Genomic DNA, 25,031 nt, shown 5'->3' on the forward strand with positions numbered 1-25,031 from the left:
TTTTAAAAAATTATTTAAGTTTATGTTATTTTATACATTTTATTTTAAAAATTTAAATTAATTTTAAAACTAAAGACTTTTTTTTTTTTTTATAATCCACGTGGTATCCACCTTAGCAAAAAAAGCAGCATCGGAACAGCCACGTCATCACTTAACACCTCCACTGACGGAGTGACTAATTTGAATTTTTTACGAAAGGTTGGGTACTAATTTGAAACGACCTCTAAAGGTTTGGTACTTTTATGTAGTTAATCCATTTTTTTATGATTGCAATTTTAACATTTGATGCTAAAATAACTATCAACTTATTGACGCGTGTCAAGTAAAGAGTTAACTATGATTATACCAATTGACACGTGTCAAGTATTGAAAAGGGTGGTGAGGGTACACCTTGATTTAAAGTGGTGAGCAAAAATATTCTCAATCATCAAATAGTTGTTGTCATGACAATTGAGCATGAGGCGCACATAGGCAATGGGTTTTTCATGTTATAGAAACTATGAGGGTCTCCTTGTATTTATACTAGAAAGATGTGAAATAAATGTTCCTAAGTGTTGAATAATGTAAAAAACCCACATCGAAACCTTGACAAAATAAAATACAATATAAATTGATCTACTATTAATAGTACCGAGATCTTTTGTGATAAAACTTCACACATGCTTGGTGTGGACTGCTAGTTAGTCTCTCTGAAATCTTGACAACAAGTGATCAACCAATTTTTTTAATATGTTAATTTTGGCAACATTGAAAAATTAATTTTGGCGTCATTGAATTTGAACAATTGTAGTAGTGAAAGATTTTTGCCGCAAGTCTTTTATGTCTGCAGCAACACTGGAATTCTGTGTTATTATTTTGATTAGTAACTTTGAGGCATTCATGTTCCCAAGTTTGAACTTTTGTGTAATGGAAAAATTATGGACGTCAGTACTTAGGCTGGCATCGTAACTATATTTAGTATTTCGACGTTCTAACGGTCTACCAAAAACTGTAAAAATTGCAGCAGAGGGATCGTCAAGAAATATCTATTTATTTGAACTGTAAAAATTTGGTTGTTGAACTTTGAAATTTGATGGCACATTGAACTCAATGATGGTTTGATGTGTTAAAAATGAAAGATATGTAGGAGAGGTTATGAAATTTTGTTGTTGTATTCGGCTAACAAAGTCGAAAAAATTTCACCAGAGGGATCTTCAAGAAGTATTTATTTGAAGAGAGAATTTAACATCAATCCTTGATAACTCTTGAAAATACATGAACTTATGCCTTAACCATCAGATCTGCTCTAACATTTGAATGACATACAAATGAAATCCAGTACATGAATTCTAATACACTTCAACACTTGGAATTGAAATGGGATTGTTTCTCAAGAATTGATGAGGTTAGAGATGTGGAGTTGCAACTTGCTATTCCAAACTTCAAGAACTCACTCTGTAGAGTCTGTATGCACATCCTCATAAAACTCTTCAGAACAGACCTCAAACCTCCTCATGAATGTGCTGAAAAGAGGGAAACAATATTAAACTAGAAAAATAATGAAAGTGTTCATCCATGCACTAAATGTGAGAATCGTCAACTTGGGACTTAAAACGAGCCTCGGAGTGTTTTTGATAATGATGCAAAAAGCTACAACATTCAGAAATCTCTAGACTAATCTACAAAATTCAAATTTCAGAAGGCTCTAAATACTCTGCCTAGGCATTTTTTTTTTAACTGAAGAAACTGTAGAACTTCATATTTTGAGATACTTGAAGTTGGGTTCCTGACATTTACTCTAAATTTTAACTTAGAATCTCATTTAGGGAGGAGCCCATTGGAGATGTTCTAATGAGATACCACATCAGAATTAGGTTTTTTTCTCATTTTCGTCTACTACATCGCAATGATAGAACACTTGAATTAAAAAAACCTCATACACACATGAAATACATTGTAATTTATTGTCAAATCGAAGCTTAAACAATCTCACACCTAATTATTATTATTTTTTTTATATCATTAGAACCGTAATTTGATCTTGCTGAACTTAATTTACTTCTTTCCTTAATATGGCATAATATGGAGTATTTTTTTTTTAGTAAGATTTGTAAACATCAGTGTTTCCTTAATATAGAAGTTGGAGATAGCGACATACATATACTCACCTCTGTACTTCTCTGTGTTTCCCTGTATTCAAAAGAAAAGAATGTGTATCATTGAGATGCAATCAAGTTTGAAAAAGAAACACTTTAATTGTTATATTATTGACTAAACACCAGTGACCATTCAGGAGCATACCTTTTTTCGTGAATGTTCCCTATAGTGCTATTGAGGTCCCCCATCCACTCAGACTTTCCCAACTCTGTGTACACTTGAATTCTAGAATGTGTGTTGACAACCTTGGAAGCAAATGTTCTGAAGTATGGACATCTTATAACCTTCAATTTCATTAAAGATGGCAACTTCAAAGTATAAGCTTCAGTAGAGAAACAAATGAGGTTTGGTAGATCTTCAAACGTCATGGAATTTAGTTGAGGAAATGTAACTTCCTGATCTGCACATTCAATGTCTACTTTTGCAATAACTTGTTTAATCTTCTTACAATTCCCAACTTTTAAGTCCTTTAAACTAACAAGGAGCTTGGCTACAGTTGACAAGAACAAATATCGTAAACTGCCACAGTGGGATACACTTAAGAATGTCAAGTTTCCGAAGCCCGTGATATGTTGTGAACCGCCTATTTCCCATACGTGCATCAAACTTGGCAATTTGTATAACGACAAGTAACACAACTTATTGAATGCTTGAACGTTATGGCTTTCCACAGCCTTCGATCCCTTGAGTTGGAAAACAACTTCCAGTGACTTACAGGATAGTATAGAAAGACGTTCTAGATTATCATAATCATTTGAGTCTTGATCAAGATTTGTTGGGGCAACCTAGAAAATCAAACATCAATTGAGCAACTGTAGGTTCATAGAAATAAAATAATAGTAAATTGAAATGCTTACCTCTTGATTGACTGGACGTGGCAATATTTGAACAATATTTGTTCTTGAAGTAGGTTTGGTCATTGGGCCACATGAATAAGGTGTACATCCACAAGATCCTGATGAAATACCTTCGTCTTCGTCTTCGTGATGAGCTGTTGAATCTTTCTCCAACTTTTTTATTTGTGGAATTACTGAAGCCAATGTCTTCAGTTTGGGAAGCCCGTCTAGATCAAAACTATTTAGTTTGGGAAACAAAGTCATGCCCGTCTGATCCTCCTTTTCATTTTCATCTGCGGATCTGACTATAGTTACCATGTTCCAGCATTCTGCTATGTTGAGCTCTTCAAGATTTACAAGGAGCCTGGCAATTGAATGTGGGAACACATATTGGAGATCAGTACCATAATTTATTTTGAAATGTCTTAAGTTTTGGAAGCCCTGGAATCCACGCGGAATGTTCTTCCAAAGGTGTTGACATGCAAAAGCCAATAAAATCTCCAATTTTCGTAAATGAGAAAGTGCTGGCCCATCCGTAACCATATGGCCTTTCAGATCAAATAACACATCTGCAATGCCATCGTCAAATTTTAGTTTCACTTCTTCTAGATTTTGTAACCATAAAATGCACTTTGATGGAAATACTGCTCTTTCAAAGCTTCTAGAAGATTGATGCTCATCATATGAAGTTCCTACCACATTTTCATCCTTGGGTGTTGTTACCTGAAAAGATTCATTAATTATAAATATTTAAAGAAACATTTTATAGATCAACTTCAGACAAGATCCTCATTTAATAAATATCCTGGTATGCACAATAATTTATTATTATTATTTTTTTTTTGGGTAAAGGCAAGATCCTCATTTATTAGTATGAGAATATTTTCAGTTTTTAGGCACAAAGGTTGATACTAAAACAGTCAAACTAAATTGAGGCACAAAGGTTGGAGTAAATTCAAACCAAACAGTGAAACTAAATTCAGACCCAAAAAAAAAATTTGAGGCACAAAGAATTAACAAAACAATTATACTATTCAAGCATCAAAATAATAAGTTATATATGTAACATACCTCATAGTTGGAGTATAGCTTGTTGACTTCGTAGAAACCAACGAAATTATGTAGACCTTGGAGTGTCAAATTTGTTAATTTAGGGAAAGCTATGATGTCCAATGCCGTCTCATGTTCCCTCCACTCCTTTGAGACAATTTCTTTCATTTGGCGACACCGGTCAACATTTAAGCTTTGAAGTTGAACCAAGTTGCTTGCTACTGATAGAGAAAAGACATATTTTAAAACAGGGCAATCATATAATTCAAGAGATCTTAAGTTGATAAAAGAGCTCTGTGGAAGTTGGCCGTGGCATATTGCTTTTAGCTTGGGAATCCACATGAGTTGGATTGACTGGATGAGAGGGAAGGCTGTTTGTTGAGTCCAACTTGCTCCATTTACAAGGTATTCTATCTCACGGCAGTCCCAAATTGTTAAAACTTTTAAGTGTTGCAGTCCCTCTTGGTCTAATTCATTGATGACATACTTTAAATTCTTAATCCTTCCCAAGATTAAATCTTCACATTTCTTAAATAAGAGTTGAATCTCCATGAATTCCGTTGCATCACTGTCAACAATATCCAACTTATTTTCGAATGCATAACATCCGTTACTTTCAATCCTAAAACCTGTGGGACACAATCTGTTGGATATGTGGAATCTTATTGTTGTCTGGATTGTCAAGTAAAAGTCTTTTGGAAAGAAGTTGAAATTGGGAATATACATGACTAAAACCTTCAAATGATTAGACAAAGACATCACCTCAACAAGGCTTGCCATCCTCTTATCTTTGCTTTCTGCTGCTGATCGTTCCCATTTGCGAAAACTATTTTCCATATACAACTCTTCAAGACTAGATAAGCTCGATAAGAGACCATGTGGAATCTTCTGAAGACGAATACAATCCGTAATATCTAACAACTTTAAATGTTTAAGAAGTCCAATTTCCCTCGGCAACTCTAAGATGTTAATGCATTCACGAAAGCTGAGGATCTCTAAATTTTCTAATCTTCCAATAACATTAGATATATCTGTTAAATAACGACAACCATTTAGGGACAAGGTTCGAAGGCTCTTCAATAGTCCTTGTGAACTTGGCAAGGCTGATATCCCACCCATGCCTAAAACCTTTAGCTCTTTCATCCCTTTACACATGATGTCCATGCTATTTTCTGAATAACATTTGCCTTCTAAGTGTAGAAGCTCAAGTTTTGGACACTCCAGACCAACTGGGATTTCATCAATATTTATTGGTATCAGTGACATTGTTGTGTAATGGTCGTATATCTTTGGCCACCCTTTCTTTTCAGCATCACATCTTATTAGAAATCTATGTGGATCTCTTGAGGCAATTTGTATGGCAACATCACGAACTATGTCATGCATCTTGGTATGGTCTTTCAATTTGCTATCTAGCAATAAAAACCTTCTTTGAAGTTTGTCAACCAAAGAATGCACTCTATTTCTTGCTTCTTCCACGAAATCAGTGTTACTAAAATACCCTCGACCCCATCCATATCTAACCAAATACTCAATTGGAATATCATAATCTTCAGGAAATAAACAACAAAGCAAAAGGCATGACTTCGCTTCATCACTCTCCAATCTATCATAACTCCATTGTATGTTTGAATAAACTCTGTCATTCATTGAAGAGATGCTTCCAGGAGCTGAACTTTGTAGTTGTTTGAGTGCATCAACCCATTCATGCTTCCTCTTATTTTCTAGTGCTTTCGCAACAGTTATAATAGCAATAGGTAAACCTCCACACTCATTCATGACTTGTTTTGCCAAATCAGGATAGTCCAAGGGTTTACCTACCATTTCACGGAAGAGTTCCCATGATTCTTCTGCTGTTAAAATTGGGAGTGTAAAAATTTCTTGACTTCCCATTGCGTTGCACACTTCCAAGTTTCTTGAGGTCAACAAAACTTTGCACCCTTTATGAGCAAGTCCAGAAGGAAGTCCTATAGCCTCAAAATCAAGCTCTGTCCACACATCATCTAATACAATTAGGATGCTATTTATTTCCATGAGTCTTCTGTAGAGCCTTCGTGCTCTTCCACTTTCAGTATTCTCATCATATTTAAACCCCAGCTCCTCTGCAATTTCTGATTGAATCTTCTGAATGCTTGGGCTTTGGGACACAACTGCCATCACAATATTATCGAATACTTTCAATCCTTCCACCCTTTTGATGATTTCTTTCACCATTGTGGTTTTACCCACACCCCCCATACCACAAATCCCAATCACTCTAACTTCTTCATTCTTCAAAACCTCAAGCACCCTATTCACACATGTCATTCTGGATTTAAAATCCTTAAAACCTTCTTTGAATGCTAACGATATCATTGGTGGAGGTGCAGGATGGGCAACGTTATTGAATGTTCCTTCTTTTTGGAGATGACGAACATCTTGTGTAATCTTAGTGGCTTTCCTACTTATGTTCCCCCGGTACAAGCATCGCCTTTCCATGTTGACTTCTTCCTCAAAATGTGACACTTTCTGAATTAACTCGTTAACACTTGTTAGCCAACTTTGAACATCAGAGTTGATAACTTCACCATTCCTTTTGGCAGCATTAACCAATTCTTGCACCCCATTTTTCATCTCAAAGAGCTTTTTAAGTTGATACTTTAGATCTTTCATCTTGGTATCATAGCAAATCAAATAGCCAAACTCTCTGCCTATTGGTGTCACTAAGGACTCTGCAATTTTGGACGCAATTGAAATAACAATATCCATTTCCTTGTGAGATCAAAGACACGTAGACGAAATGCTTATCTCTGTATCTTGTCTCCCAATCTGTACAAAATCCAATGAAAAATAGATCAATATAAAAATAGGGTTGGCTTTTTTTGGCAACATTTTATGTTGCGTATATTTTACTTTTTTTTGAACACTTTGTACGATTTTACCATTATCAATGAAATTATTATTGCCTTAAATGTGACATCTTTTGTACTAAAAGAAAATGAAAATCCATCTGACAATTGTTTGCTTTCACGCCTTTCTGAAGATTATGTTTTCTTTAGAGGGATTAAGGTTTTGATTATGTGAAAATTAAGAGATATTTAGTCATATACCCATTCTTAGCACATAAAATATAAATAAACCCTATACTATTTAATTTCTATAAACAAACCCAAAAAGTAACAGCTGGCTCTATTTAATTTAATTTTAATTATTAAGTTATTTTGATGCCCTATTGAGCGTTTTTTTTATTTTTTATGAGATTTTGGGGTTGGACTTGTTTTAAGAAATCTATGGCAGTTTTGTAATTTATAAGAAGTTAAAAGCCTCTATGTTATGTTGTAAATGGACTTTGGGTGTGTTTCTAAAGTCTATTTCATATAGGGTATTTTTATAATTTGGGTGAATCTCCCTTAAATAAATAGGTCGATTATAGAACGCCTTTTTTTGTTATTAGCTGGCCTCCATTGGAACCAAAAGGAATAAGTTTTATATAGAGGGCTCATCAGCCAAATAGTCTAAGTCTTACTAAGATTTAGTTGAATTTCTAGTTTTATTGGTTTTTAATTTCCTTGGCCAATTAGGTTTTCTTAAGAACCCAAGGGATAAGATTGCTGGGCAGCTTTACTCTAGTATAAATAGACTATTAAGAGACTCATGTATTCAATTTTTTATGCATATAATTCCAGGCTTTAATCGCTATAGTTTCTTTTAGGATATTTGACCTAGAAACCAATTATTTTCATTCTAACTTCTATTCTATAGCTTTATCATTTTATTATATGTATTTTGGGACTGTTTGGTTCATTAGACAACAACTTATAGACGCTACCCTGCATCAAATTGATACCAGAGGCTAGGAAAATCCTTCCTTCACACCATGGTTGGTCATGGTAGAGGTTGTGGACAAAGGAATGTAGGGGTCTTTTTTCTTCTGATAGCTATAGATGGGCTGGGCTGCCGTAAGGAGCAAACTGAAGAAAAATTACTCATGTGTCTGAGTTCAAAAATTAAGCCCCAAAAATGCTTTGAAAGGGCAGTAGAGCCTTAGGAAGTATTTTGGTTACCTTCACCAGCCAAAACAATGGCAACTTACAGGTAATTTTTGCATGCTTACAGATAAACTTTTGAGCTTGGAATGAGAGGCATGTGGCATGGAAGCAAAATCAACATGAGTTTAGCACTGAGGGGAAATTTAGGCTTTCTTAGGGGGGAAAAAGGGAAGTTTAAGGTGAGAAAGGAGAGATTTATAGGATATTTGGCTAGGAAGAGAGAAATGAAGAACAATGCTCTTCTGGCAGCTTGACAGATACTCTCTGCTAGAAGAGAAGAATGGAGAAGATGGTGAACAGTGCACGAGATTGCTGGGTTTTTGCAAGTTAGAGAGAAAGCTTGCTCTCTGAATCTCAGTTGGTTTTGTTGGGTAGAAGAGGCCTCATTTTATAGCTACTGGAAATCATCCGTTCCCAAGAAACCCTAATGGTTTCTACCCATTTTGGCTAAGCTTTTCCCTTCCTTTCTCTTCTCCTCCCTTGGCTTTTCCTATCTTGGTGAAATTTTCTCTATCTATTCGCACAAAATCAGGAACTTTGGAGCTCAAGGCCCCTTTCCCGCAGCTGTCCCAGTGGGAGGCTCCATTCTTAGCTATTTTTCTTCTTCTTTCCTTCCTCCTTCCTTGGCCAGATCTGATGAAGGAAAGGAAGTGGATATACATGCTGGTTCAAATGATGCTTCTGGCAGCTCGCATGCTAATATTCTTTGGTTCCTTGAATGTTTCTTGCTTGGAACTTGCTCCCCCCATGTGCTGGAAACTCCAGCAGCTTTGTTCAATAAATCTTCAGACCTCCCCCTTCGTGGCTTCTATTTTTCTAGCAAGGGGCTGAGGCTTTTGTGGCTTATTTTGGAGTTTTGTATGGGCCAAAATGGTTCCTTAAGCAAGTGGGCTATTTAAAACGTTTGGGCTTTTTGGTTGAGTCAATAGGCTATTTTAATTGAGCTTATTTTTGGTTGGGTTATTTTCCTTTTTGTGCTCACCCATGTGTTTGGGCCTAAGAAATGGACTTGAGTCCCGAGCCTCCCGAGCGACCCGTGACTTCCATTTCTCGGCCCATCAATGGGCCTCATGTTGATTTATTACCATCCAGCTTGCTCTATCCAATGCTTACCGACAAGAGAGAAAGTTCCTCTTTTCGGAAGAGTCACTGCACCCGGAACTTCAAATACCGAGTTCGGTTGCTAATGCGATTTAGGTTTAAAGACAAGAAAGAACTTACAAGAAGATCGTAAGCTGTTTTTTTTATAAAGCTTAAATTGTAGAGCAATGTGCTTCAATGGTGGAAGAGAGTAGAAGGGCAATGTGCTTGATAAGGGAAGTAGAAGATCAACACATGTGAAAGCAAAGTTACGAAAGAAGTTTTTAACGGCTGATTACACTATGGAGTTATATGAAAGGTTTCATAGCTTAAAACAACGAGGTACGTTCGTTGAAGAATATAAATCAGAGTTTGGTAATCTCTCAATTCGAGTTGGTTTGAAAGATAATAATCAAAAGATGACACATGTCGTTATCTTTCAGGTTTGAATAAGACGATTAGCAATGACATGGGGACATGGGGAATATAAATCCTTTTGTTGTATTGGTCTTGTTTGTAACTTTCTAAAGGTAATGAAATCTTCATTCTTTCGAACAAAAGAATTATAATATATAGGGATGACACTTAAGAATGTTTATTTTATGAACAATCTAGGCATAGCAGGAGAGATGAAAAATGGCTCACTTGATTTGCATGTATGTAAAAATAGGGCCACAGAGATTACCTGATTTTACGTAGCAGAGATTAGACCGGTCGAAGGATGACTTTTGAGAAAACTGGGTTGAATAGCCCCCTAGCTATCTACCTCATCCCCAGATTCAGCGAGGCTCCTAATTTTTCAGAGGTTTTTGTATGCTTTTTCTGTGCTCCTAATTGTCTATTTTCTTAGTGGGAAAGCGGGGAAAATGGGTCTAGCGGCCATATATATTGGCTTCCTTTCAATTATAAAAAAAAATATCTCATGTCAATGTCGCGTTTTTGGTCCAATTCCAAGTCTATGACAATTACTTTTGTTGCTTTGTCAAAACATTCACACCTAGCGTGTATTTTGGGGAATTCTTTCTCCAATCTCTCTCAAACAGTTGATACAACCAAAACCAGTGAATTTTTTAACAATAAAAAAATTATGTATTAACGCACTATACAATATGGTGATTTGTTTTAGGTCTTGGTGACGGAGATATTTACTTATTAAATTACTTATTAACTGATTACGAATATAGAGAGAGACAAATCAGAAGAAAAAAGAAAAATATGCTACCGGCTTTTCTACTAACCAAACCAATAACATATCAGAGACTTCTTACTAGTACTAACCAACCAAAACAACAGGAGTTTTATAGTAACCTTCACTTCACGAAGAAGGTGAAGAATGAAGGGCTGGTCCCCGGGGAAACGTTCTCATGCAAGACAAAGCCCTCGCCGATAGTGGGTTGATAGAATTATCTATTGCATTAGCCATCCATCCGAAGTGTAAATTAATATTATTAAGAAACTTTATTAGGTCGAGCTATTAAAAAATGTAGGAACATAGCTAGGTTATGCTAAAACAAAACATAGGATCAAGGGGTTCGTAGGTCAAGTTATTAAGAGCAGATGGATATCTCTTCACCCAAAGTTCTATCTTCATTGGCATCCTATTTGGACATTCTAAATATTTTGACCACATTTAGTTGGCCACGTTATATGGTAGCTGATGTTTTTTGAGCCATGTCAATTAGAATTGACACATGCGTTAATATATTTTATTAATTTTGTCTTTTAACTATGAAAAATAATTACTAATGTTTTGTGTCTTTCTTATAATAGTAATGTCCTTAAAAAAAAAAAGAGGCTTATTTATTGATATGCCCCATGTGCTTCACCGAAAATCTCAGTTTACTCTATGTGATTGGGTCAATATGCCCCATATGCTATTATTTTGTGTCTCACATTGCCCCCATTTCGTCAATTTAAACAGTAACAGGTTAATTTGCTGACATGACGTGGACATTTTAATAATTTTGTAAGTTAAAACCCAAATAAAAAATATTTTTTTTAAAAACAATTTTTTTAAGAACTTGCAATTTTTGAAGTGTTTAAATAAAGAAACCCGACAACCCCTCCTCCCACTCCCCCTCTCCACCCCCGTGGCCCCTCCTTTCTCCCCTCTCTAACTTACTAGTCCAAGACATTCAAGAAGTGGGGAAATGAATTATGTTTGACAACCCAATCCAACTACCACGGCAACCACAAGCCACACCTACCCTTATCGTCGTCGTCATCATCATCATCGATGGTGGCCTCTCCTTTCTCCCTTCTCTAACTTACTAATCCAAGACATTAATTATGTTTGACAACCCAATCCAACTACCACGGCAATCGCAAGCCACACCCACCCTTATCGTCATCGTCATCATCATCATCCATGGTGGCCCCTCCTTTCTCCCCTCTCTAACTTACTAATCCAAGACATTGAAGAAGTGGGAAATGAATTATGTTTGACAACCCAATCCAACTACCACGACAACTGCAAGCCACACTCACCCTTATCGTCGTTGTCATCATCATTATCCATATCCCAACCATTTGGAAGCAAATGACTGGTTGAAGTTGGAGGATATCAAGTTAAGATGTGGTCTGGGGGTTTGGGGTGATGGTGCTGGGTTTTGTTAGAGAGAGAGAGAGAGAGAGAGAGAGATTGGGGAGACGTGCAACATCCTGTCCTGAAACTTAACTTAATTTTCTGTTTGTGCCTAAATAAATCACAGTCGTCAGAAGGGACCTCTTCTCGGCCGTGGCACCGACTGAAACGGCCACGTTTCGTCAGACATTTAGCATTTTCGAAAGCAGAAGAAAATACGAAGGCAGGATCTTCTCGGCCTCACAACCACAGCATTATGGGCTGAGGTCGAGGTCCATGAGAGACACGGCCAAAGATACTGTGGTCAAATTGCCACGTGGCCTCAGGGTCCCACACCCCATTTAATGAAGTAGTGCCTCTAACCGCCACAGCAAAACCACTGGGTGCAAGAAGCATTTAATGCACGAGGGCAGAAGGGAAGTGATTGAAGTCAGGATTTGGTAACAGGAATCAGAATGGTTAGGCGTAAACATTCTCACAATGCATTCTCACGGCTTGAGGTCGATCACCGACCACTGGACGAGCATTAAATGCGTTCCCACGGCCAAGAGTCTTGAGCCCACGATCAGGGCGGTGACCGAGATTTGCCGAGATTTATGGGGGTCACACCACCATGCTTCACGATCCCAAATGCCGATTTGACTACCCACTTGCCCCGATCAGACTCCACCATGCAGATATTTTCAAGCCATCGGGCGATCTTTTTTCAGCCTCGATTGGCCCTCCAGGACTCCTATAAATACTAAGCTCAAGACCACGTTCAAGGGTCCAACACCAAACAAAAGCCTCCCACGGACCAACTTATTTTTCCTGTAATGCACTTTCAATACCTTTACATGCTTTCCTAGGAGTAGTGGTAGATTATAAGGAAAATCCATTCATCAATATATCATACGACCCTTGATTTTCAAGGCGCCGGAGCACCATCCCTGTTATCGCCTCATTCACCCCATATATCATACGACCGTAGCGCTCCGAGCAACGCGCCGGAGCACCGCCTAAAATCCACCACCAACACCACCACTAAACGGCCTTGTAGCTCAGGCCGTGAACCTGACGGCCGAGACCAGTTCCTCTCTCGGCCACAATCGTTTGATTAGAAGTCGAACCCGAAACAGGCCCATCATTTGAACATCTTCTACCCAAAACCCATCACCATCTCGACGCACGGTAGACCGTCTGCGCACGCACAAATCGCACCGCATCCAAAAGGAGGACGTCACGTGTTGACGCACATCCCCTCGGCCTGGAGCACCAGGCCACGAGATTCGACGGACCAACATTTTCAAAATTCTAGAGTGACTGTTCGCAACAATCACTCACTATATCAAACAGTGACTATTCAACTTCCCAGCCACCAATCAATGCCGTCGTGCACCCGTTGGCCACGCCACCTTAACGAAAAATGTTCATCTCTTCCTCCGCTACCTAGCCCAATGGTTAATCGACGTCAACCATTAAGGATTTCTCTGATTTTAACGAAAAATAGGTCCAGTGGCTTTGTCCTTTTTCTGCTGGTTTTTAGGTGTTTTCCAGCCATTCCAACGGCCAAATCTATCTAGTGGGGTATGGAAATCTGTTTATGTAGTTATTTTGGGTTAATTTTGGAGTTTTGAAGAATGATTTAAATACCCATATTGGGCCAACGAGGCCTTTTTAACCCATTTTCGGCCACTTTTTGGCCTGGTTCCGAAGACCAAAAGTTGCTTTTCTTGTTAGTTTGAATGTGTTAGTATAGGTATTGGCATGTGGTTTGGAGATTTTTTGTCAAGACACCCACTGCTGGTCGTTGCGGATGGCTGAGCATGGGCCATTGTGTGGGAGCCTATTGAGTTCTAAATTGTTTCCCTTGTCGTCTTGAGTACGACGGTATGCTCAGATTTGGATTTGGTTATCGTTTGACAGTCCAACAGATATTGCACTATCATGCGATATCCGGGTTCAATAGGTTTGGACCGTTCGATCGGTCCCAATTTAAAATTTGTTGTTCTCTGTACCTCTAAGATCGTGTAGGAACTTATTGATTGAGAATCGGAGTCCCAGATACTCCGAGTCAATGATTCTAAGTTTAAGCGAAATGACCGTCGTTCAATCATGCGATTGGCTTAGATCTAACCACTGGATTGAGATCAAACCTTTGAGACTTGTTTAGTATACTTTGTTAGATTTATAAAAACTTTCAAATCTGCAATCCGAGGTCGTGGGCCTCACATTCCTAATTGACCTAGATGGTGGGCCTCGTTAGCCCGATCAAGACCCTTTTGGTTGGGAGGTGTTTGTGGTTTGATTGTTTGATTTCAAAACGGTACTTTTCTTATGAGGGTTTTATTAACTATTTATGAATTAATGTTCTATCGCTTTTACTTTCTAAGCATGATATATCTACTTTTCTTATGATTGGCTTAGATCTAACCACTCGAATGAGATCAAACCTTTGAGACTTGTTTAGTATGCTTTGTTAGATTTATAAAAACTTTCAAATCTGGAATCAATGGTTGTGGGCCTCACATTCCTAATTGACCTAGATGGTGGGCCTTGTTGGCCCGATCAAGACCCTTTTGGTTGGGAGGTGTTTATGGTTTGGTTGTTTGATTTCAAAACAGTACTTTTCTTATGAGGGTTTTATTAACTATTTATGAATTAATGTTCTATCTCTTTTACTTTCTAAGCATGATATATCTACGTTTATTTTTATATATGTGTTAAATGGATTAATAATTGGATTGTGTTGCTTTTGGAAATATGGTTACCTTCGGAGGTATTGATGTCTGTGGACATCCTGGTTGTCTTCGAAAATATTGATGTCTACGGACATCCTAGTTGCCTTTGGAAATATGTTGCCCTCAGAAATATTAATGCCTTTAGAAATATTGATGTCTTTGGACATACAGTTGCCTTCGGAATGTCTTCGGACATATGGTTGCCTTCGGATTGTCTTCGGACACCTCAGTTGCCTTCAGACTTCTCTACATGTGTATGACATTGTCCCACGAGTATCAAGGAGGCTCGAACCATGTGGTGCCAGGATTTGCATTCTCAGGTTGAGTATATCTCCTTGAGTCATGCAAGGGGAATTGACGAACTATTTTCTTGCTTAGGCGGAGTATATCTCCCTGAGTTCTACGAGGATTTGCATTCTCAAATTGAGCATATATCCCTAAATTCTACGAGGAATGCATCTCAGGTCGACCATGTGTCCCTTGAGTTCTGCGAGTATTGCGTCTCGGGGCAACCTCTTGTCCCCCGAATTCTGCGAGGATGTACTTGGAATTGACGGTATATTATTGGAATTGGTGGATTATGTTTGAGGTACATCTATGTGGAGAATAGTGCAGTACCAACATGTGGTAAAGTTAATAGGATACTCTTCACCACCCTACTCATATTATCTGCGCAGGGTTGGCCAGGATCCCTAGCCACCTACCCGATTTGTCTACACAGGTGGTTAGCTAGTTTCCTCTTTCCCTGTTGCCTTTGGATTTTATGGTATTTCCATATACCCATTGGTGGGTGTACATGATATATGTACTATGCGAATGATTATAAGTATGGCTTTTTGGTAAAAGGTTTGGTTATGTAAGTATTTGGATATACAATGATAAACTAATTGAATAGTTAGGTACATAATTTCCTGGCTTGATATTCAATTATATAGCTTGATGAAATCAAAGTAAAGAATGATTCTAGATTTTATTGTTGGTTTCTTGAAATACAAAGGGTAAAAATGTTATTTCAAATACAAATTAAACAAACCTAAAGAGCACCTGATTAGGCCCATTGATTTTTAACTAAATAAAAGTTACAACTAATCCACCATATCCAAAACAAAAATAGATAATATTGTATCAGATGCTAATTACTAAATTTTTTTTGTCACTATACACTAATTTTTCTTAGAAAATATGAAACATTTCCATTGTGAACCAGCTATGGATATTTCCATTCTAGAGATAGTTGCATCTTGTACCACAAAAGTGACAAATGGGTCAGCATTATCTGGAACTTATACACACTGACTAATGTCACGTATTTTCGATAAATTTTTGTTTTCTAACAATAGAAAGAAAAAAAAAATGCGATTTCATAGCATAACGTCTGTGACAGGAGTTTCTGAATGACTACCAAAGTTATGCATGCGTGTATGTTCTACATTCGATAAAAAGGTATGAGGACATATCCATGATCTCTAGACCTGGCAAACGGGTCGTATTAACGGGTTTCGGGTCGTGTTCGTGTCAACCCATTAAGTTAACGGGTTAACACGACACGACCCGTTAAGTTAACGGGTGACAAATACTAGACCCAAACACGACCCGTTACAATTCGCGAATATCCGACACGACCCGTTAACCCGTTAAGAATAAACCAGAAAAAAAAAAAAAAAAAAACTATCACAGCTTCTCTACCCGACACACCTTCTCTGTCTTTTTTCCCCCAAACCCCAACCCTAATTTTTCTTCCCTCTTTCTCTCTTTATTTCAGTCTTCTCACCCCAAAATAGTATATCTCTCTCACACATATATATTAAAAACTCAACAACTACATAAACTGAGGAAGAAAGAAAATTCAAAATTGACTGAGAGAACCAAAACCAACAACCTCCTTCTTGATCCGTGATGAATGGGCTGCCGGAGTCTATTGAGTGGAGAGAAGAAGAGCATAAGAGAATTTTGACCAAAAAAGAGCAAGGAAGCAGAGAAGCAAAGAAGAAGAGAAGAAGAGAAGAACGGGAGGAAGAAGAAAAGGAAAAGGGGAAAGAGGAAAAAGACAAAAAAGAAAGAAGAAATAGACACGGAAAGAAGGAAACTAAAGAGGAAAAGGGGAAGAAGAAAAGAAAAGAAAAAATATTTTGTAAAACTACCAAATTACCCTCCTTAACGGGTGGATGCGAATATTCGCGAATTGACCCAACCCAACCCGTTAGCTTAACGGGTAGCTAACGGGTTCACCGTTTTCAACCCAACCCATTAAGCTCAACCCAAATCGATAATTTCGTGCGAATTCGTGTCGTGTTAGCGGGTCGTGTGCAATATTGCAGTCTAATGATCTCCCAGTAACTGATAAAAAATAGGTTTTTATTCATATATGTACGTTTTACATTCATCTATAATATAACATATTTGTTTTCATTTAATATTTTGTCACCGTGCTAGGATTTCATTTAGAAAAATTATTTCAAGCTGTTAAATTTAGCTGATTTTGGTTTGAGTGAATTACACTTTGCATCTTATCACAAAATGTCCATGAGATTCACAACATTATCAAGTTATTATGTCATTTTTTTTGTCACGACGGGATTTGAAGGTTAATTCTAGAGCTCAAAATACGTGAGTCCCATAGATTCACCTCACACTTTATGGTTTGCTATCTCTCTTAGTCTTGGCAGGTTTGCATTTGTAGTGACGTGTCAAGTTTTGTTGATGATCATAAGATGTGAGTCCCAGTGGCTGTCCTAAGGTCATAAAGGAGGTTTAGGAATTTTTATAGGGGTGGGCTATTTTATTTTTTGGGAGATCTATTATAGCTGTTGTTCCAACCATGGTGGTTAACACCATCAATGCGTAGACAAACAGATAAACGTAGAAAAATATAGAAATGTAGAAAAAAAGAAGAGAAACAGAGAGAATAAAGAAGGAAAGAAAGAGAGAAGAAAAAGAAAAAGAGAAAGAAGTAAGAGAGAGAGAGAGAGTGTTTGTGAGGAAAAATTGACAGCTACAAGCCAAGGAAGCTGTCAAAGCCATGCTTGAGTCTGGTTCATTGATGGCTCTTCTCGAAAGTTGCACGACAATGCTCCAAAGTCAATCAAACCATTGGGAGTATATTTGGTTTACTGAGAGGTGGGCTTATTTGATTTATTTAGATTCGGCTCGTAAAATCAGTACTGGGCCGGAGCCCACTCCAACCCAAATATGAATCCGCTTATATACCTTCATTCGATTTATTTGTAACATATAAATAGAAAAAAAAAAAAAAAAAAAAACAAACAACATCACAGATGACATTTGATACATTCTCAAATGAATGTAGTACCAAGAGCAAAAACAGATGAATATCACAGATGACAATGGAGTAACCAAATTGAAGTATATCTATTAAAATCCTATACTCCCTGTTGTAAACAAGTATTTAGAAGCACAATCAATCCAAAGGTAATGTTTGTTATCATACACAATCCATTGAGTTGCAGTTTCTCATCAACTAACACTTCCAAAACAAGGTCCTCCATGCCCACTTGGGTCATGAATCATGATCTGATGATCATCCAAAGGTAATGTTTGTTATCATAATTCCCACTTGGGTCATGAATCATGATCATCCGAGAGCAGAGTCCCATGAGGCGATTCTTGGTCATCCATAACACGGTCCTCCGTGCCCCTAAACACCACGTGCAAGAACCCGAGTCTCCACTGAAATGTCGACGTTGAGCAATACATAGGTCGAGACGAGAGCCAACACCGTAACCACTCCAAGAACAACCATCACAACACGGTCTCCCACAGTAAAGCCAAAGACTTCGAGGGGCTGGTCACGTGAGAAGTAGAGGAAGATGATCAAGAGGACGATGATGGAGACCGAGTGGTATAGGAGGCTGAGGAAGAGCTCGGTCAAGAGGACCAAGGTGTAGTCGGAGCGGAAATGGGTCAAGTTCTGGGCCAGTCGGGTCGTGGCCTCGGAGAGATTGGAGGGGAGGATGAGTGCGGTCGGCTCCAGGAGTTCCCCCCACGACCAAAGCGTGGCACTCGCTGATTGGCTTACTTCCTTGACATGGGACACCAATCCGATGGACATTGTAAACTGGGTTCTTCAAAACCTTTGGTTTTTAGGCTGGAGAATGCTAAAATCTGAGCAAAACAGAGATGGGTCTTTCATCTTTGTGTTTCTTTCGTTTCAGTCTCTCTCGCTGCTAATGGCGAAATGGCATTTGGTCAACGGAGTTGACCTCCGCTTTAGGATTAACCGGATTTGCTTTGACAGGTTTTGATTCAACCCAATCATTGGGGCCCAGTCTAAATCCAATCAAGGGCTACTTGGGCTAAGCAAAGCCCAGTGTTGAAGGAAAATAAAAATTATTCTTACAAACGGCTCACTTTAATAAGTTCATCATTAACTGATTAAAATGGTTGATGTGTCTACACTAAAACCTCTAAATCTAACTGCTTTTAATTTTTTAACTGAAAAGACCAAATTTTAAACTAGTCTAATCTTGAAAAAGAGGGATTTGAATTCAAATATTCTAAACTTATACAAACATTTAATTGCGTGTTCAAATGATTTTCAATTCAAGTCATTTTTTGAAGAGATGATCTTTGAAGAATTAACTAAAAAATAGACGGGCTATATCATTAAAATACAATGCCGACCAAACCGCACAAAAGTGCCCCTCTCAAATAAGCTTATAAAATAAAACAAAAAATTGGGGATTGCAAATTTGAAATATTGCCCAAATGGTTCATGATACCATGTTAGCGTAACAATCTCATAGTAGAAGGAAAAAAAAGAAGAGAGAGAGAAACAGAGAAGATATATATGAAGGAAGATCCTCTTCTCATAGTATTATTATTGCTCAGATATATAGATTATTACATTGATTGAGAGTATATCTCTCTCTTCTCTTACAATATATAACAACTCTTAACAACTCTCTCAGCTTAAACAAACTCTTAACAATACAAACTCTTAACAATACAACACTATATCCGCACATGCACCCTTATTCTTAACAACTACGTACTGAGGATAGAAAACTATTGATAAATGGTAAATATGGTCTGCAATAAGGTAAGAACCAGAAGGATAATTCCTGCAATCAAAGAAATGGTTGTCCAAGGGTTAGCAAAGTAGTCGCGCCTCAATATTTCTAACTGCTTGTGCCATCCAACCTGGTAATATTTATTCACTTCAGCGCAGAGTTTGTCATAGTGGAACTCTTTGACAACGGTGTCAGTGTAAAGCTTGTTAAAGAAGTTAGAACCATCTTCGACGCTCAGCCAATTAGCTAAGATTTTTTTCTTAGAAAGAAGCTTTATATCCTTGTCGGAATTGATGAGTTTGTCCATGAAAACGGCGTAAGATGTTATTTGCTGAGAACGACCATGATAGCACTGCTCAAAGGCGATGAGGTTCCTGAATAATGGTTCGGTCAACTCTGCAACTGCTAGTTCTAGAATTGTTAAAACCCCATCTTTAAATTCGATGTTCATTAGATTATTATCCGAGCCCCTTTCAAATTTAACTCCTGCTTCTGAGAGAGCTGCTACTGCAGGAATTTCCTGAATTTCCGGTTCAATCTCTTTTTCTTCCTTTTCTGCGAACCACCAAAGACAATTTTGGTCATTTCTACTGGAAGGTTCAAAAGGTTGGAATGCGAAAACAATGGAAGTTCTGATTAGATCAAGTATGTGCAAAACTCCATTCTCATCAACCTTCTGGTCAAGTTCCATAAGATATTGAAAATAGGAGTTGCAATATTTGTTCGACGAGTGTAGTGATAAACTGAAGAAACAGAGCAGGACTACACTGAACGAGGGTTCACCGTTGCGTTTGCCCAAGGTAAAGCGATATAAACAACTAAGAACAGACCAAGGAAGCTGATTTTCTAATAACAAAAGATCATGACATACATATTGCAACATGCAATCCATGTTCAATCAGGGGCGGTTCCAGCCTTTGGCAGGCTGGGCTCATGCCCGGCCCAAATTTATGTCAAATAAATATTACCCGCACTTTTCTCTCTCCTCTCGTCTCTTTTGCCCGGCCCTAATTTTTGTTAAAAAAAGTATTACATACACTCTCATCTCTCTCCTCTCCTTCTTTTTAGGGTAATGATTTCTCACTCCAATTTTATCCGCTTACACTCCTTTTTTAGTTATAAAATGGAGTGTAAAGTGGGTGTATTCAATTGAGATTTTAATAGATTATAATTACATGATTTTAATGTAATAGATTTCAACCTGATTTGTAATTACATGATTTTTCTTATGATTTTAATGATTGTAATTACAAGATTTTACTTATGATTTTAATTCATGTAGGACTTGCTTGTATTCTCCATAGTAGATTTCACCGAAGTGTGGATTGGATTCGGGTTAGCCATCTTTCATCCATTAGTTAAAGGATGCCAAGCCTTTAAAGAAGCAGAAAGTTGAAGTTACACCAATCTTAGCTCAAGTTATCATTACTATCTGTCATGTATGGCTATCTTCAAATCATCCTGTTCTAGAGCTAAAACCATAGCAGTCCCAAACTTCAAGCACTATCATTAAACTAGAACCGTACATCTATTAACTTTTGGATAGAGAACTTGGTCTGGAACTGAGAATTGACATAGGAAACAAGCCACAAGAAGGAAAAATCTTGAATTAATTGAATTTATAAATATTACAACAGACAAGTTAATTAAATCAATTCAAATAAGAAACTGGACAGCTGAAAACAAGTCAAAATGGTCCAGCTATGACATGAAACTAGTATAGAACACTTGTCACTCAAATTAATTCCACAAATTGACTAAAGAAAGACAAATAATTCAAAGGAAATAAATGAGCTGAAAATCTATTGAGAAAAATGCATGCATATTGCACAATATGAACAACTATTGAAAGCAACGTATCTGACATTATTGTTTAGATGTCTGAAGGTAAGCCATCTGAGTCTCCTTTTTTAATGGGCAAAGGGATTATCCATAAGATGAAAGCGAACAAATAGTATAGACATGAAGCCAAAAGAAAGGCGAGAAGCACCTCCTGCAACCAAACAGCCGGAGAAAAAGAAAACAAGATAGACTAGAGAAAGCAAAGAAACCTATCTGAGTCTATCCACTAAATACAGAAGGATCGAGTCTGGTTAAACCAAGCTCTTGTAAAGACATGAGTACCTTGTTTATCTTCATTTGTTCATCTTCCCCAAAAACAAAAAACGTGAGAATCATGCATAGGAGGGTGGGATTTTTATGGGGTTTGGTATTTATATCACCCACTCAAAAATCTCACACAATACACTATTTAACAAAATACCTCAAAATCGGCAAGTTTTTTAATACCACCGTACTTTTTCTTATCTTTTAAAAGTCCTAATTGAATACCACAAGATTTGTATTGATTATTTAAAAATCTTATTTGAATACCACCATATTTTTATTGATTACTTAAAAATCCTAATTTAATACCACTGGACTTTTAAGCTTCAAAACAATCTATTAAAATCTCAATTGAATACACCCCCTAAGTAGATAAAATTGGAGTGAGGAAAACACCACTTTTTTTTTTATTCTTTTCCTCACACTCTCCTCTCTCATCTCTCCTTTTTTTATTCTTTTCCTTACACTCTCCTCTCTCCTCTCTCCTTTTTTTATTCTTTTCCTTCTCTCCTCTCTATCTCTCTTTTTTTCTATTGTTTTCCTTCTCTCATCCCTTCTCTCTTTTTTTTCCGTTCTTTTTCTTCTCTCTCTCTCTCTCTCTCTCTCTCTCTCTTCCTTTTCCTTCTCTCTTTTTGTTAGAAAAATATTACCTACATTACTTATTATTATTTAAAAAAATTGTCTTGCACAAAGATAACTATTTCAGAAATTGCGAAACATAATTGATAGGGCTATGGAGCTCGAGGTGGAAACCTAAAAACGGATGTCATAATAAACGTTTATAAAAGGAAATAAGGAGAGAAATAAGGTCACAACTCGTTTAAAAAAAAAAAAAAAAAAAAAAAAACCTAGCTCCGCCAATTTTCTTCCTTCCCATTTCTCTCGAAACAAATCTTGTTTTTTAAAAAATTAATATAGTCCTCTATATTATCTTTCTTTTTAATGCGAAATAATTTTTTTTTCTATTTTTTTCTTTTGGTTTTTATTTTAGTTTTTGTATTTGTAGATATAAATGCATTTGAGGGTAAGGCTTATTATGTCTCCTCTCACTATGTAATTTTCTTTTATGTTTATTAATGAAATTCACTCGTTTCGTCAAGTTTGTTATATAAGTTTTGCCCGATCGGCTTTTGAATCATAGAACCGCCACTGTGTTCAATATGGGGTCATCCTCTTTTTCCTCGTTCAATATGGGGTCATCCTCTTTTTCCCAATGGTGGATAAACTTCCGAACTAGTTGTATTACGAAGCAACCATCAAGTATCATTATTTCCATGAACTCTTTGTCGTTAAAGTCAAGTGGTTCTTCATAAAAGTCACGGGCTCCTTTCCCAAACTCAATGATGCCTTTCTCCTCAGATTCATGTAATAAAAATTCATTAAAGCCATCGATAAATTTTTCTAAGCTTAGATTCATGCGGGAGAGAAGGGTTTTTAAATACCACTGCTTCACAGTTTCCAATTGCTGGAATTGTTTGCTACCGTCTCGATGAATGGGTCCGATTGAGATGACGTGAGGTTCATATGCCTCTGGAGCACTTGGGGAACTTTGAAGATGCAGCTTCTGACAGTCAAGGGTGATTTAGCAGCAAGGCCAAGCTTTTTGCTCATGCTCTCTTTCAATGCTTCAATTAAATTATCTTCTCCAACAATATAAGGACGATCCGCACTGCATTCGGTTTCAATAGCCATGATGACCTGTCCAACTATGTATATATTGTCCTGGAAGTCTGAAGCATATTGCAGTGGCATAGAATCAAAAAGGAGTGGCATAGAATCAAAAAGGAGCGAATGTGGTAGTATATAGCTAGCACTCTCGTTTGTTACACAGGATTATTATCTTAGTATGGACTATGCTTAGGACTGTCTTGACTTAGCTTGGCTTGATTTAAGTCGGATAACACTTATCCTGCGTTTGGTGTATGCTTAGACTAGTACTAGGACGAGGATTAGATTTTTTTATATTTTTTCATGGGTATCATGTATACATGTGTATATATGTATATTATAATGTATACAAGGGTAAAATACATATACACACACACACATATATATATATATGTGTATATAGGTGTATATGTATATTATAATATATAATATATATGGGTATGTTATAATAATAATATACATGTATATATGTATACTATAATAAATATAATATATATATATATATCAGTCCCCTTTTATTGAGGGATTCTTCAAATAATTTTATTTGAGGGACGCTCTTTAGGGTACCTTACAATTCTTTTCCCAATAATCCAAACCATCTATTTTTTAGGTCTTCATTCATAGATCATCCTTACAAAAAATTAGACAAATCGGAAACCGTTTCAATATCCAATTGTGTCTTACAAAATCAATGAACAAGGTGTTTCAAGAAAGTACTAAAATTTCAATAACTCAATTGAGTGGTCAAATGATATCGGATTCAAGTGAGTTTTTGTAAAGATGATCTTTAAATGAGTATCTACAAAATAGATGTTTGGATTAGTGAAATACAATCCGGAGTGGGGCCTACAAAGGGTGTCCCTCAAATAAGCTTATTTGAGGGATCCCTCAATGGAAGCTCTCTGATATACATATATTATACATATATAATGTATATGTGTATATTATAATCAGTCCCCTTCAGTTGAGGGATCCCTCAAATAACACTATTTGAGGGATGGGGCACTCAGCCGTTCGATGTCTTTTAATGAGATTGTGCGGCTGTGATTGTTTTTAAAGTTTTAATCCGTTTTCACTCAAGTGACCCGCAAAAGACTGAAATCAAGCACGCACGCGGAAGAGAAATGAAGAGGAAGACGCAACCCTTGCAAGCTGAAGGGCAGATCCACCATCGCCAGTTGAAGAGCGGACCCGACAATCGGGTATGGGTATCGATGTCGATGGTTATTTTTCTCTCTCTTTTCTCCATCTGGGTTGTGGTTTTCGATTTGGGGTTTCTTGATTTTGAGTATCATGTGTATGTGTTATCTGAGCTGGGTTTGAATGGTTATGAGAAAACAAGAAACCATTTGATCTTCTATTAATAAGGAATGCATTCGAATCCTGTGGGATTCACACTCTGATTTGTGAATTAAATGTTTTTTCTTCTTCACATTCATGTCATTTCCTCTACTTTCTGTTGATTTCTATTGGGTTTCATTTTTATTTATTTAAGAAATTGCTTGTAAAATTAGAGAATGAGTTCTAACTGCATAGGCAACCAAAAAAAAGAACAAAAAAAAAGTCAATTTCATATTCGAATATCAAATAGTGAATGGGCTTGTGTGCTTTTTCAATGACAATCAATTATAAGCATTTTGTTATAGTACACATTCGAAATTGTTTTTGTACTTGCTTATGAGATTGCATATGAATTGTTAATACGCATTTGAAATTGAAATTATTTTTGTGCTTGATAAAAAGTCCAATAGTAGTGGTGAAGTTTGTGCGGAAATTTTATAGAGATAAGGTCT

The 25,031-nt window shown here is 37.0% G+C and overlaps 2 protein-coding genes and 1 pseudogene across 4 annotated transcripts; all 3 read right to left on the reverse strand.

The window, feature by feature from the left end:
* Positions 1–1,176: 1,176 nt before the first annotated feature.
* LOC148914880 (disease resistance protein At4g27190-like) lies at positions 1,177–9,979 on the reverse strand. 3 transcript variants are annotated; one of them, XM_089043231.1, is made up of 6 exons: positions 9,816–9,979; positions 4,044–6,830; positions 2,994–3,695; positions 2,281–2,921; positions 2,148–2,169; positions 1,177–1,502 (listed from the first exon to the last, which is right to left on the reverse strand). In XM_089043231.1, exons 2-6 carry the CDS (start codon positions 6,768–6,770, stop codon positions 1,482–1,484), a joined length of 4,113 nt encoding a protein of 1,370 aa, XP_088899357.1. In that variant the 5' UTR covers positions 6,771–6,830; positions 9,816–9,979; the 3' UTR covers positions 1,177–1,481. The 3 variants fall into 3 exon arrangements, with proteins under 3 accessions (XP_088899357.1, XP_088899358.1, XP_088899356.1); XM_089043232.1 differs by having other exon boundaries at positions 2,138–2,169; XM_089043230.1 differs by lacking the exon at positions 1,177–1,502 and having other exon boundaries at positions 2,082–2,169.
* Positions 9,980–17,773: 7,794 nt separating this feature from the next.
* Positions 17,774–18,729, reverse strand: LOC148914881 (PRA1 family protein D pseudogene; annotated as a pseudogene).
* Positions 18,730–19,242: 513 nt separating this feature from the next.
* LOC148914882 (UPF0481 protein At3g47200-like) lies at positions 19,243–23,349 on the reverse strand. The gene is made up of 2 exons (XM_089043324.1): positions 22,715–23,349; positions 19,243–20,359 (listed from the first exon to the last, which is right to left on the reverse strand). Exons 1-2 carry the CDS (start codon positions 22,985–22,987, stop codon positions 19,460–19,462), a joined length of 1,173 nt encoding a protein of 390 aa, XP_088899450.1. The 5' UTR covers positions 22,988–23,349; the 3' UTR covers positions 19,243–19,459.
* Positions 23,350–25,031: the final 1,682 nt, after the last annotated feature.

Source organism: Prunus mume, linkage group LG8, assembly GCF_029339155.1.
Source record: "Prunus mume cultivar Tortuosa linkage group LG8, ASM2933915v1, whole genome shotgun sequence".
Lineage (NCBI taxonomy): Eukaryota > Viridiplantae > Streptophyta > Magnoliopsida > Rosales > Rosaceae > Prunus > Prunus mume.

Bases quoted from the DNA above. Each gene is read 5' to 3' on its own strand.
- LOC148914880 (XM_089043230.1), bottom strand. From the start codon at position 6,770: ATGGATATTGTTATTTCAATTGCGTCCAAAATTGCAGAGTCCTTAGTG. The intron at 2,922-2,993 runs GTAAGCATTTCA...TTGATTTTCTAG, and splicing joins CACGTCCAGTCAATCAAGAG to GTTGCCCCAACAAATCTTGA. The intron at 2,170-2,280 runs GTATGCTCCTGA...TTTTGAATACAG, and splicing joins GGGAACATTCACGAAAAAAG to GGAAACACAGAGAAGTACAG.
- LOC148914882 (XM_089043324.1), bottom strand. From the start codon at position 22,987: ATGAATCTAAGCTTAGAAAAATTTATCGATGGCTTTAATGAATTTTTA. The intron at 20,360-22,714 runs GTTCTATGATTC...CGCCCCTGATTG, and splicing joins CCATATTGAACACAGTGGCG to AACATGGATTGCATGTTGCA.